This window comes from Antedon mediterranea, chromosome 4 (genome assembly GCF_964355755.1).
Source record: "Antedon mediterranea chromosome 4, ecAntMedi1.1, whole genome shotgun sequence".
Lineage (NCBI taxonomy): Eukaryota > Metazoa > Echinodermata > Crinoidea > Comatulida > Antedonidae > Antedon > Antedon mediterranea.
This window is the reverse complement of record NC_092673.1, coordinates 27,726,949-27,739,474: the sequence shown is the minus strand read 5'-3', so window position 1 is coordinate 27,739,474 and position 12,526 is coordinate 27,726,949. Positions and strand designations below refer to the sequence as shown.

At 33.9% G+C, this 12,526-nt stretch overlaps 2 protein-coding genes across 4 annotated transcripts in view; both read right to left on the bottom strand.

Moving 5' to 3' along the window:
* The window catches only part of LOC140047115 (serine/threonine-protein phosphatase 2A activator-like), a 37,457-nt gene extending 29,616 nt beyond the window's left edge, over positions 1 to 7,841 (bottom strand). For 2 of the 3 annotated variants that reach the window (XR_011844908.1, XM_072091945.1), the window contains exons 1-8: positions 7,713 to 7,841; positions 7,035 to 7,123; positions 6,425 to 6,511; positions 6,165 to 6,290; positions 5,701 to 5,918; positions 5,304 to 5,428; positions 4,934 to 5,031; positions 4,439 to 4,546 (exon numbers count right to left, since the gene is read on the bottom strand). Coding sequence is in view for 2 of the 3 variants with exons in the window: in XM_072091945.1 (XP_071948046.1) it covers positions 4,439 to 4,546; positions 4,934 to 5,031; positions 5,304 to 5,428; positions 5,701 to 5,918; positions 6,165 to 6,290; positions 6,425 to 6,511; positions 7,035 to 7,118 (846 nt within the window). In the remaining variant the exon portion in view is untranslated. Of the gene's footprint in view, positions 1 to 2,151; positions 3,690 to 4,438; positions 4,547 to 4,933; positions 5,032 to 5,303; positions 5,429 to 5,700; positions 5,919 to 6,164; positions 6,291 to 6,424; positions 6,512 to 7,034; positions 7,124 to 7,712 lie in introns of those variants that run through there. The other variant, XM_072091944.1, reaches the window with a different exon arrangement.
* A 337-nt stretch (positions 7,842 to 8,178) lies between these two features.
* On the bottom strand, positions 8,179 to 12,310 carry LOC140046217 (TNF receptor-associated factor 2-like). The gene is made up of 5 exons (XM_072090784.1): positions 12,221 to 12,310; positions 11,977 to 12,132; positions 11,795 to 11,869; positions 11,495 to 11,581; positions 8,179 to 11,373 (listed from the first exon to the last, which is right to left on the bottom strand). The coding sequence occupies exons 2-5, from the start codon at positions 12,076 to 12,078 to the stop codon at positions 10,477 to 10,479; spliced, it is 1,161 nt and encodes a 386-aa protein (XP_071946885.1). The 5' UTR covers positions 12,079 to 12,132; positions 12,221 to 12,310; the 3' UTR covers positions 8,179 to 10,476.
* Between the last annotated feature and the right edge of the window lie 216 nt (positions 12,311 to 12,526).

Below are 12,526 nucleotides of genomic sequence, written 5' to 3'. Positions count from 1 at the left end.
TAGTGTGTTTACATAATGAAATCATTCCATTTAAAACAACAATAATAATATAGGAGCATCTAATGTAATAATAACACTTTTTTGTATAATACAAACCCACTGTTAAGAGTTGGTTGGGTCGATTTAATGACGATGGTTACGAATGGCGTGCCATACATTTATTATTTTACAGTTTGTCTTATAAATGTTGAGTTTGTCTCAATATTATAAGCAATTCATAAATGTATACTGTAGCATTCATTTCGAAAAGAATCTCCCACTCTCCCTCCTCTTTAGTTTGCAAAAACAACGAAGTAAGAAGTCCACCCAAGATTTCACGGGCATCTTTTCGAGCTTTTTCTGTATGTTGTTTTAGGGAAAATTGAGACTATAGATTAATTTAAAAATCACGATATGAATGGATAAATAAATGAATGAAGGGGGGGGGGGGAGGAAAACATACATAAATGTAACAACGTATTCATGTCCTAAATAGACGACACACAGGACCAAGGAAAGAATGAAACAAAGGGGGAAGTCTCTATCTAGCATACCAAATCAGGGTTGGGGGGGGGGGGGTGCACTTGTCCATCTTAACCTAGTGCTACTGTACTGTTCACAGTTAAAAGAAAAACAAAACCGGCCGTCAATCTAACATTTCAATAGATCATAAATACGAAATATTCTCGTGGCAGTACGTTTAATTTCTATGTAAACTGCGGCCGGTCATTATAAGTGAACTTCAGTTCACCTACAATTCGGCATCATTTGATCTTTTGATTACAGGTATGACACTTGTCTTATCTCTATAAATTCATAACTACCAAACGACAGTGTTTTGATGTCACCGCGACATCAAATATTCTTTCAATTGAGTTCTTATCTACCAGTTGTCGTTAATATCGCATTTATGAACGACGTCGGTTTCTGTATAATTATGTTTCAAAAGAAATACGGTTATCAGTAATCACCGTCTTAATGTAAATAATTACCGTATATTATACTACAACTCAAAATTCTTTAAACAGCCTGTCTGATCGAAAAACATGTGAAGGAAAGAAAAGGTTTGGCGGGTGGGGGGGGGGGGGGGTTGTCGGAAAACGATTGAATTATTTCTAGAAAATTATGCCTTACACGAATGTAAACATTGGCCCTATTTCAGGGCATTTTACAGAAACTATGACAGGATACAGGAACGATTAATTCCATCGGAAGGGTAACTGACCGCCAATCAGAATTGTTTGTTGGGCTTCTGCCAGATCCGGTTCTCGGAATGCTGTGTATTGAGGCCTAGCTTTGTTGTTTGCCAAGTAAAGGTTATATTTTATTATCAGTTATCACGATAGCAAAACGAAATTGTTGGCATTAGGTTAATAACTGTATTATGAAATGAACGAGGGGAAATATAATTGTGTTACCACTATACGGCCAACCCATATTCAGGGCACAACCTTATACGGGAATATGCCTACCTATGTTAGGTTTCGAACGTGTGCCCTTAAACGGGTTGTACTGTAATTTTTTGTAAGTAATGTTCTATCTACTTCTTAATTGACAATTTCAATTACCGCTTCACATTATCTAATAATTAGCACGCCTACTTCTCACAAACGTACCACCCACAATTCTGACCATTTGAGTTCGATGACGTCATTATTCAACTGGATGACGTCAACTATTACATAATCACTGTATTCTCAGCACAGATAATTATATTTGCATGTTATAAATCCAATCAGTAAATGTATCGTGTTAAAATATTTTGCGAACGCACAAGTTATTCAGTAAATTAAATACTAACGCGAGAACGTGAATAATATTAACATAACATTGAATAGACTCGGAATTAGATGTGATCTCATGGTACATACCGTTACAACTACAAACAATAACGATTTCTACATTTATCATAAACACTTAGGTCTAAACAAAAAACACAATACGTTACTAAATATAACTAGTGTCGTCATATAATTGGTCCATAAAATCATCAAGAAAAAAACGTTTTCAATTAAAATTATGTTTCTTTAAATGCTCGTGACACGGATGTTCATTTTTTACACTATGGTTTAAATTAGACCATGGACCTATAAATTTAACGACCTTATGTCAAAGGGGTAGGAATGATGGTGGGGGGGGGGGGGGTTGAGAAGTATTCGTTTCTTAATAGACGTAGATGTAGTAGTAGTAGTAGTAGTAGTAGATATTGCCGTGCTTTTCTGTGAAATACGTTGAATAATGTTCTTGCTAGACTACAAATTGAAAAATCAGTTATGCTATGCCAGACATACCAATTAAACCACGAATAGAAATCAGACCTTAAAATAAACAAACAAAATGTAGCTTACAGTCTACATCGTGGAGGTCCATCAAACGTCTTTGCATTCATTTTCGGTCAGGGGAAGATCCATAGCTTTCATAAACATTTAAATAAACAACCTTTAAATATTTCAAACAATTATCTTTTTAAAGCTGATATTATACTTGTTCATTAAAACAATAATCATATCAGTCGAATTTTAGCATAAATAGAATTGGTAATTCCTAAATCCGTTGATGCGCAAACCTATTTGTACGCCATATGTTCACTAAATACATCCAACTAAAACCTCATACCGAAACGAACAAAGAGAAAAGTTCTGTGAAAATACAACAAAGAAAACGAACATGATTTTAAAGACAAACAAAAAAATGGTTACGAATATTAAAATTTGGGAGAACTAACGGGAGTACCCCTTGTTCACACTACAACACACATAGACCAGCAAAGTTGTTTTATGTGAACTCCCTGTGAACCATATAAACATGCTTGTGTAGAGACTAGCAAAAAATGTCAGGCCCGACATAGATGAGTATCCAAATAATTAAATTCATACAAATTTAATACGAACTATCATTTATTTATGTATGCATCTCTATTTGAACGCTATGTCCATATTGGCCTACTGATTGTGCACTTTTATCCAGTATAGAAAAAAAAACTGTTTTGTTGAAAAACGTCGAATATAGAGGGCGACATATCCATAAAATAAAACATCACAGGAAACTTCGTCAAATTAATTGTATGTAATACTAATAGGACACTGTACTGTCAGAAAGTAATTTCTTAATGACGTTTATATTTCTCAATATGTCACAGTTTGCAAAACACAAATATATTAAACTTGTTGTTTAATTTAACCATGGCAACACTTCTTTCTATTTTGTTTCATTTAAGAAACTCTGCTATATATGTTCAAAGAAAGGTGTTTTTATTCAAAAGTTACTCATCTTGCTGTTTCTGCAGTAATGACATGTTTACTGCAGTATATCCCCATAAAACTGTTGTATGGTAGCAGCAAGTTATTCAATTACAATTATCATCATTGTGTGAAAAACTTTGAAAAGATGCATGGCTGTCGATATTTTTTCTTCCAAACAAAAAAAAGCAATAGCTTGTATGCGCAGCTCATATCCGTGGCACACATGCATTTTGAAATACAAGTATTACACTGGAATAATATTCATCATTCGGTTATGCAACTGAAAATACCACAAGCCATCCTCAACTCGTTACAAAAATTGAAATACATTTTAACTTTCACTAAATAGTCTATTGTGCATTTAAAGTCATTGCAAGTACACAAGGTCAAAGGTCATACTTCCGCTGGATTGATGGATAACATGGTACCAAATGAGAAATGCTGTATTACAGGCAATTTTAACAGAACCTTATAAAAAAATGATACAAAATTCAATCAGTATAATTGTATAATTAATATACAAATTACTGTCAAGTTTGAACGCTGTTGTTAAAGCTCTGTCTACACTATCAAACTTTATGTGACAACAAAATGTGCTGTGCCCATATATGGACATGATGATGTCATATCACTACCATGTTTTGGCATATCACTACTATATTTGGGCACATCACACTTTTTTGTCGATCTAGTTTAATAGTGGAGACAGTGCTCTAGTCATTTGTGAAAAATTAACAATTAAATAATTATGTGTCTATAAAACAAATATATTACAGTAGATTGGAAAAAATTTATAAAAAAAAGTAGAATCCTACTTATGGGGACATCCTCAAAAGTGTTTGTTTCACAGGAAAGAGTCCCCTTTATACAGGTGCCCCTTTAATACAGGTGTCCCTTTAATACAGGTGTCCTATTAATGCAAATATCCCTTTAATACAAGTGTCCCTTTAATACTGGTGTCCCTTTAATATAGGTGGTCCCTTTAATACAGGTGGTACCTTAATACAGGTGCTCCCTTTAATACAGGTGGTCCCTTTAATACAGGTGGTTCCTTAATACAGGTGGTCCTTTAATACAGGTGGTCCCTTAATACAGGTGGTATGAAGAGTGTTACTGAATATAATACAGAAATAACATGTCAATGTTATGTTTAATCACTACCAAACACACTATTCTGTCAAAGTGCTATAAACATAATATTATAAAAGTGTATTTACCTCTGCTTTGTACATTTTCATAAGTCCTGAGTTGACCTTTGACCATTCAGGAACTGAACTGATTCCCCATAGCACATTAGAGTGTTCTGCAAAAGGTCCCGTTTTCACCTGCAAAGAAAGTTTCAAAATAAACTTATAATATAAGTAAATATAAGATATTAACAGTTTAGGTTTTCAATTTCTTTTAGGCATAAATAATAATATTTTTACTTTTTATTTTATCATTTGTAGTTGGCAGCCTAAAGGAGTGGCTATATATGCAGTTAAGATGTCTACAGAGGGCATTATCTGTTGTCTCAGGTACTTATTACCTTTGCCAAAAAGGCCTTTCTATATCTGTTAGTTAGCAGGATTACTCAAAAAGTTATTACCCGATTTTCATAAGATTTTAAAGGATGCTTTCATAACTGTATGGAAACATGGCATTACATTTGCATAGGTGGAAGGTTTGTGCTCTCTCGATTGCTGCTGCTGTATTTACCTAATTCTGCTTACCTCATTTATATATGCTACACAACCCATGAACATAAAGTCTTGTGATATGTTTTTGGCTATGGCTGGATCTGTCAAAGCATTTGGTTTTATTGCTCCACCTAGAGGTAAACATAACACAAATCTTAGCCATTCAAAACAATTACAAATATAGTACTACTGTATTCATCTTAGTATAACATTTAATACGCTGTATATACTCAAGGTTTTTAATTTGTAGTGAGGACGTGTGGCACAGTGTCTCAATCAAAATGTTCATATATCCGTGGAAAAGTACCAGTCGAAAACCACCTATGTGGACGTGAACTTGTGCAGGTTCACTCAAATTAAAAGATTTCTTATTACTATCCTTAAAACTTAAGTACGCCCTTACCTTTAAGTTGAGAGCTTCCCCAGTAAAATGGTAAAAACTGAAAATCATCAAGTCCCCACACTCCATGACTACCAGCTGGCTCCATCATATACACTGTCTGAAGTTTTCTCATCAAAGTCAAATATCTGTGCAAAAATATCAAGACACAATGAATATAAAGCACTGTCATATTACATGATGATATCATATCACTACCATATTTGGGCATATCACTACCATATTTGGCTATAACCCTACCATATATGGGCACATCACAATTCTTTTGTCGAACTAGTTTGATAGTGTAGGCAGAGCTTAAGGAACTGTGTACCATCTTTGGATGGGATGTTAAGCTGTTGGTTCTGTTGTACAAATGAAGTGTATTAGTTGGAAAACTGAGCTTTATTCACCACCTTACCTTTCAAACACCCTGAGGACAGCTGCTTCATAGTCTACTTCTGTTAAATATCTTAGTTTAAATAGACAACACAAGAAAGCTGCAAAGTTCATCTCATGGCCTGTTCCATAGTCAATTCGAGTACTGTTCCCAAAGCCATCGTTAAAATAACCTTGTAATTCTATGATAGATGGCCAGTCCTTTTCATCTAACATTCCTTTTAGTATCTCTTCTGAATTCTATTGGAAGTGAAACAGATATTACAACATTTATTTTATATTACATTAAAAGTTGTATAAGTGAAAAATTTAGGCTATATTTATCATAAACAAATAATTTTTATCTTATGGAATGAACTTCATTGTAAGTTTTATGGGTAAAATACATTACCTGTACCTGTATTTGCATAGCATAGGCTGTTTTTAAAACTAAAATAATAAGCATAAATCTGACCCCTGGACTCACAAAAATCACCACACACTTACAGTTGTAAGTTTGTCGAACCAAGTACGGTATGCCTTGTTCCCAAACCGTTGTGGTTGATCTACTGGCGGAATTGCATCAATCCAATTACTAAGTACATCTAAAACTTCAATCAGTTTGCTACAACTCTGGAAAATTAAATAAAAATTAAAAATTGTATTGTTATTCATCTTTGTCTTCTGTTTGAGAATAAGTTGCAAACCCTACCATTTAACAAACTGAAAGTGAGGAATTAGAGATTGAAAAGAAATTGTTAAAATACCTCTGTTTGATGAATATCGTCCGTTATTTTCTTGCCTAGGACAGACGCACTCAATGTTTCTACAAAGGCTAAATATTCCTTAAAAGCCTACAAAATAAACATAAGTTTCAGATATACAATATAATATAATCTATAATAAAACTGATACAGTACAGTAGTACAAAAAAATCTTCAAACTATGAATGTAACAAATACAGTATGCTAAAGCTCTGTCTACACTATCAAACTTTATGTGACAACAAATGTGATGTGCCCATATATGAACAGGATGATGTCATATCACTACCATATTTGGGCACATCACACTTTTTTGTCAAATTAGTTTTATAGTGTAGACAGGACGTTAGGGTTGAAGTCTTTGAAAACTAAACTTTACAAATGTGTGCATTCTGTTTATTTCAACTAAATGGTATTGAGGCACCAGATAGTTAAACTTCCACAAAACTACAAAGGTACAATGAGTATTGTATTATATTTATTTATAATGAATTAGTTTCTGCCCAATACAAAGTTAGTACAGTAATCTATGCAGATGATATAAATTGATTATATACAGCATTACTAAATAACATTTTTGCGACAATAAACATTTATGGGTAAACAAACAAACCTGTGACTTTTGCCATTTAGCAACATCTCCCATGGTTTTTATCTCTTTCTTCAATGGAACATAAGCATGGCTTGAACTTGACATGACAACTGGAAATTGCATTAAACTAGTGTTAATAATAACGTCTCACATAATTTTTATTTTGTAAATAATGAAAAAAATTATATAACATATAATATATAATTATAGCACTGGATAGCAAGTACTAGTGAGCTCTCACCGATGAGAGAGGAGATGGTCTGACCTATTAATAGAGAGAGAAGACAGTTTATTAATTATTATTATTAGTGTAGTATAGTATACAATACAGGTGGTGTCTAGATGAGCTATCATTTTAGGATCTCCCATATTTTATAAATTCATTTACCACACTTTACTGTACATGACATAACTCAGCTAGTAAAAAATATCCTAACTAGCCTAGGCCTAGTTATGGCCCTACTAGGCTAGATCTTCTACAGGCCTAGCTAGCCATTTTTAGGCTAGATAGTTAAGATAGTAGTACTAAGGCCTTAGTTAGGTAGATAGGTGCCTAGCTAGCCTTGTATTATAATTTATAAATCAATAGAATAGGCTTAATAATTGAATGGCCAAAGAGGTTGGATTATTTAGACTTAGCCTAGCTGTATTAGGCTAGGGTAAGCATACATTTCTAAGAAAATAAAATAAATCATTTACTTGTCTGCCGGGGCCTTGGGGCTATGTGGCTATGCCTAGTTTTGTCCAAAATAGAGTGCTATCTAGGCCTACTCTGTAGTGTGTCTGGTAAACAGCCAGACCGCCCTGAGCAGCAGTTTTTTTTTGCAAGGAAGGCAAAGCAATCACACTTAATTAAACACATGGACGAAACCGATTTTGTCTGTCTCCCTCTACCGTCTTCAACGTGTTCAGAGTCAATAACAGGTATTATAACAAGCTCGGTCAAACTGTTTTGAAAAAAATGTGATGTGCCCATAATAATGAAAGTGCTATGTTATTTCTGTTGGTTACGCTTCCCTACACAGCATTGTTTGTCATCGACGTGTCTTTCGTCAAAAAAGTAATAATAATAATAGTAAAACAACAACCATCTCCTTTGATTTCGATTTATTCAATTTCGGTCAGACGAAACATTACAGAAAAATACAAAAGCAATAGCCCTACAAATATATCAGGAAAAGAAATAGGTGCTGCATAGGCAGGATCATGTATAAACATAAAACAGACAAAGTTCTTGTTTCTGAATCAAAATAAAATATTTATTGTACTAGTACTTTCGACCCAGTACATAGGTCATCATCAGGTACTGATAGAATATTGGTAAAAGACAAATACCATAGAAAAAGGGTAGGCCTACACTAGAAAACAAAGGAGTCTATTATGGGCTATATGCGGCGTAACAATGAACAAGCAAATAACAAATTGACAAAAGCATTGACAAACAAAAGGCATTAGGCCTACATAATTATAACTCATGTCAATCAGATAGACAAAAAGTACAATACTCAATTCTAAATGATTTAAATGATACATTAAGTCCATTGGGTTTGAGAGTTCAAGTTGAAAAATATTATACGTTCTTTCTAGTCGTCTACGGTCACGTTCAGATGAGTTGCATTGTTTTATACCAGTAACCCGTATATTTATTTTATTTATTTATTCATTTTATTCATACGAGAAATTATATTTAGTAATAGGCCTAATGCAATTAATTACAATTTTGCTTTTTTACACTTCTTGCGGATTTCGTTCTCCGCAGGATTTGTGACACCAGAAAACTGTAACTATAAATTCCAATTACTTTTCCCCACAACTCATCAATTCATTCATTTATCTTTTTATTTCAGAATATCATGGTGACATAATATTATATCCATAGCAAAAGAGAGAAGAAAAAAATCTAACAGCTCATAGAACAAAAACAAAGATATGTAAATATATAAAGTCAATGCAACAAAGCATTCCATTGTATGTGCATTCTTGACACATTAAGAACGTGGCGATAAATCGCCATGATCAAGGAATTACTACTTGCGTTCACACGATTTTAAAAACTAAAAACAGATTTTCTAATGAACTCATCAAAGGATGGGACGTCATTTAAGACAAACATCATGCTTGCACTACAATGTCTAGGCTGCTTCAGCAGCAAACGTAAGGCATTGTTATAACATACTTTCAGTGATCTCAGCAGTGCTCTTATTATATCTACACCATAAGGTTGAACAGTACACATGCTGACACAGTAACTCTTAAATAGATAACATTTAGTCTTAGTCTCAATAACCAGATACTTGAGTTTGAAGGGATAGCAGCTTGTTGTTTAGGTTACTTGGCTTGCTTGTTCTCTCTGATAATAAGTACAGTAATAACTAATAATGCGTTTTATGACTATATAGAACATTTAAATTACTTCGTGAGGTGGTTTCCCGATTAATCGTACGATCAAATCGGTACAGGGTATGATCAACTAGCGGTCGTGTTCCCACCTAATCATCCATTCATAGACCTACATTTCCCTTAAAATGGTCAAATACAAAATTTGGCAAAATTCTGCTATAAATTTCAGGAAGACTTTTTTTCAGTAGTTTTAGGTAGTTTAGGTCGCCTACGCTAAAATCGGATTTTAGATCAATCTGCACGATTCCTCTCGCAGAGGGTTGATACTGAGGGCAGCCTGATTTGATTTGATTTGATTTATTTCGGCATCAGTACATAAAATATTACAGACATACAATTAAAATTAGCAAATATAAAAATACCAAAATAAAACAAGGATGCCAAGGATAACTCATAAAATCCTCTACGGACTTGTTTCCAATGAGGTCCTTTGAAAGAACAGCAAAAAAGACAAACAATGCAACATATAAAAATGTTGATGGACTTTCATCCAATTTACCATTTTCAATTCTACCGCTACTAAATGTAAGGTCAAGAGAAAAGATGAGTCATGCCTCTCTCATGAGACATAGCAAACTGATTTCAGGTGGATTTAAAACAAGGCCATATACACGGCTGCAGTCGCGTGCACAAATTTGAACATAGTGAGTCACGTTTGCACGCGACAAAAAATGTTAAAACTTGTTTAAAAACATTTATATTTGCCTCCTCTAAGTATTAATATCCACTGTCAAAATAACGAAAAAATATGAACGTGAGTTAGTGTTTACCGACCGACGGACCGACCGACCAACTAAAATTGCTAAAAATGATAGAAAATGGTCAAACATTTTTTAAAACATATATATATGCCTCAAAGTATTAATATCCACAGTCAAAATAACGAAAAAGTATGAATATGAGTTAGTGTTTACCGACCGACTTACCAACATTGTGAGCTATAGAGTCGTGTTTGCACGCGACTAAATAAAAACATTATATTTTCCTCCCAAAATTTATATCCACTGTCGAAATAACCGATCGAAGAGTCGCGACTAAAAAAGGTAAAATTTCTTCCTTTGCGCTATTCATGTGGAATTCCGTCGCCTTCACCTCCATGACACTCTACATAGACCTTGATAAACATTGTGTCATCTTTGATGTATGCATTAGGACTAGCCTCAAGCTCAGACATTGAGATGAACAACGGACATCCTATTGCAATATTCATGTCACTAATTGGTCGTCGGAAAGAACTACTGGTTTCATCTGGTCGAAATCCATCAATAATGTGCTCCTGGTTGTTCTGGTCTAGCAAGACAAAGAGGATTTTGTTTCGAAATGGCCACTGGAGAAGAGCATCATTTGCACCTTTCATGATGACAAAGAATATTGAGATATGGGTTCCCTCTCCCATGCCATCACCATTTAGGTAAATCCTGCAACAAACACGATAACCATAACGGCTTGTAAAGAAATATGGTGAATAAATTGATGTCTGCTTTCCACTGATGGCATCTCTTCTGTTTTGACTAATGTTAGGTATCTTCCAGACAAGCATTCCATTATATGATGTATTCTCAAGACTTTTGATCTGCAGGAACTGTTCTGTTATTACCACATTTTTTACAGCCATTGCTTGATCAATTGCTTTGAGATGTTTTGTCGTCTCTTCAACTGATGTCTTTACCTTTTCTACCTCTTGAAGGTCTCCTCCAGCACCACCACTGTCTATTTCATACTTTTCCATTACAATACCATTCTGTTTTAAGTTCTTCACAACCATCTTAACTATTTCTTCTCGGTTATCAATGTGTAGGGCTGAGGCACCTTTCTCCCCCAATTCCATGGATTCATACTTTTCCAATTTCTTTTTCGTAAACTCCAGTTCTGTTCTCATATTGATGTTGTCATCCAGTAACAGATTCATGTGTTCTTGTTGGTTGTTTTTCAAGTGTCCTGGCATCTGCTCCTGTGGAGCCTACACATTAAAAATAAAGTTCATTAAAACAATAGATTATTTTTTAAATAACGTTTTAATTTTATGAAATAGTTAGTGTTATCATTGTAATAATAATATAAAACTCTAACTTAATACTTACTGTAAACTCACAGCCAACCCTTCGAAATTTACAACATCTTTTACGCCGAGGGCAGTCTCCATTTTCTGGGTCTTGATGCAGCATTATCTTTTAATATTAACAACAAAACTAATCATCCAACTAAATAAACTGAAATATTGATTTGAGATTACACCATTAGCGAAATAAAGTATTTTAAAATTATACATCATCTAAACATTTTCAGTAGTGCTGCATAAGAAATTGTGTTGATATTATTTAAGAAAAATTCAACCACATTACTTAATTAATGTCAGATTGAGAAAAACTGTAAAAGCCAACCTCATCTCTTGGCAACTTTGATTTTTTGCAAACGTCACAAAGAATTTCCAACTTAGGGCACACACTGTTGTGTTGCTGTAATAAAAAAGTAAACATTAAATTTTTTATAAAAAATTGATTGAAGAGTAAAGACGAAATGAAAGCATATTATTTTATCATATACAATTTTAATCTCAATTTACTTTCATGTTTCGATGCATCAACTCTCTGTTACACCAACGGCAAGTTATTGTACGTTCTGTACAATCTTTCAAACTGTGATTCTCCAGCTCTACACGTTTCATGTGTTTGTCACAGGCTGCACAAGCTACCCTTGAATGCTGACATGAATCTTTATGCTAGGAGGAAAACAAATGTAAAATTAGTAATACTAGTGTTTAAAATTGTACAAAAGATAAATATTTAATTTATTATTCAATTACTCACTTTTAAGTAGTCCGAAAGGGTTCCATCAAAAGTACATCCAGAATTCACACATCTTACTCGCAACAACCGAACTTCTTTCCGTCCAGCAAAGTCCGGATAGATCTATAAAATAAAATAAGTCCCAAACAGTGATTTTAAAAAAAAGATACCAATCTGTACCATAATAATGGTATTGGTGTGACGCAACAAGGATAGTCAAGACCCAATATATTTAGATGTATAATACTACTAATTTAGGGTACAATAGGTGTCCCCTGAATAGTGGTGTGGTTTCCACAGTTCACTTGAAATTATGTTTGTTGTCTT

Bases quoted from the DNA above. Each gene is read 5' to 3' on its own strand.
- LOC140046217 (XM_072090784.1), bottom strand. From the start codon at position 12,078: ATGAAACGTGTAGAGCTGGAGAATCACAGTTTGAAAGATTGTACAGAA. The intron at 11,870-11,976 runs GTAAATTGAGAT...TTTTTATTACAG, and splicing joins TGATGCATCGAAACATGAAA to CAACACAACAGTGTGTGCCC. The intron at 11,374-11,494 runs GTAAGTATTAAG...TTTAATGTGTAG, and splicing joins GGGTTGGCTGTGAGTTTACA to GCTCCACAGGAGCAGATGCC.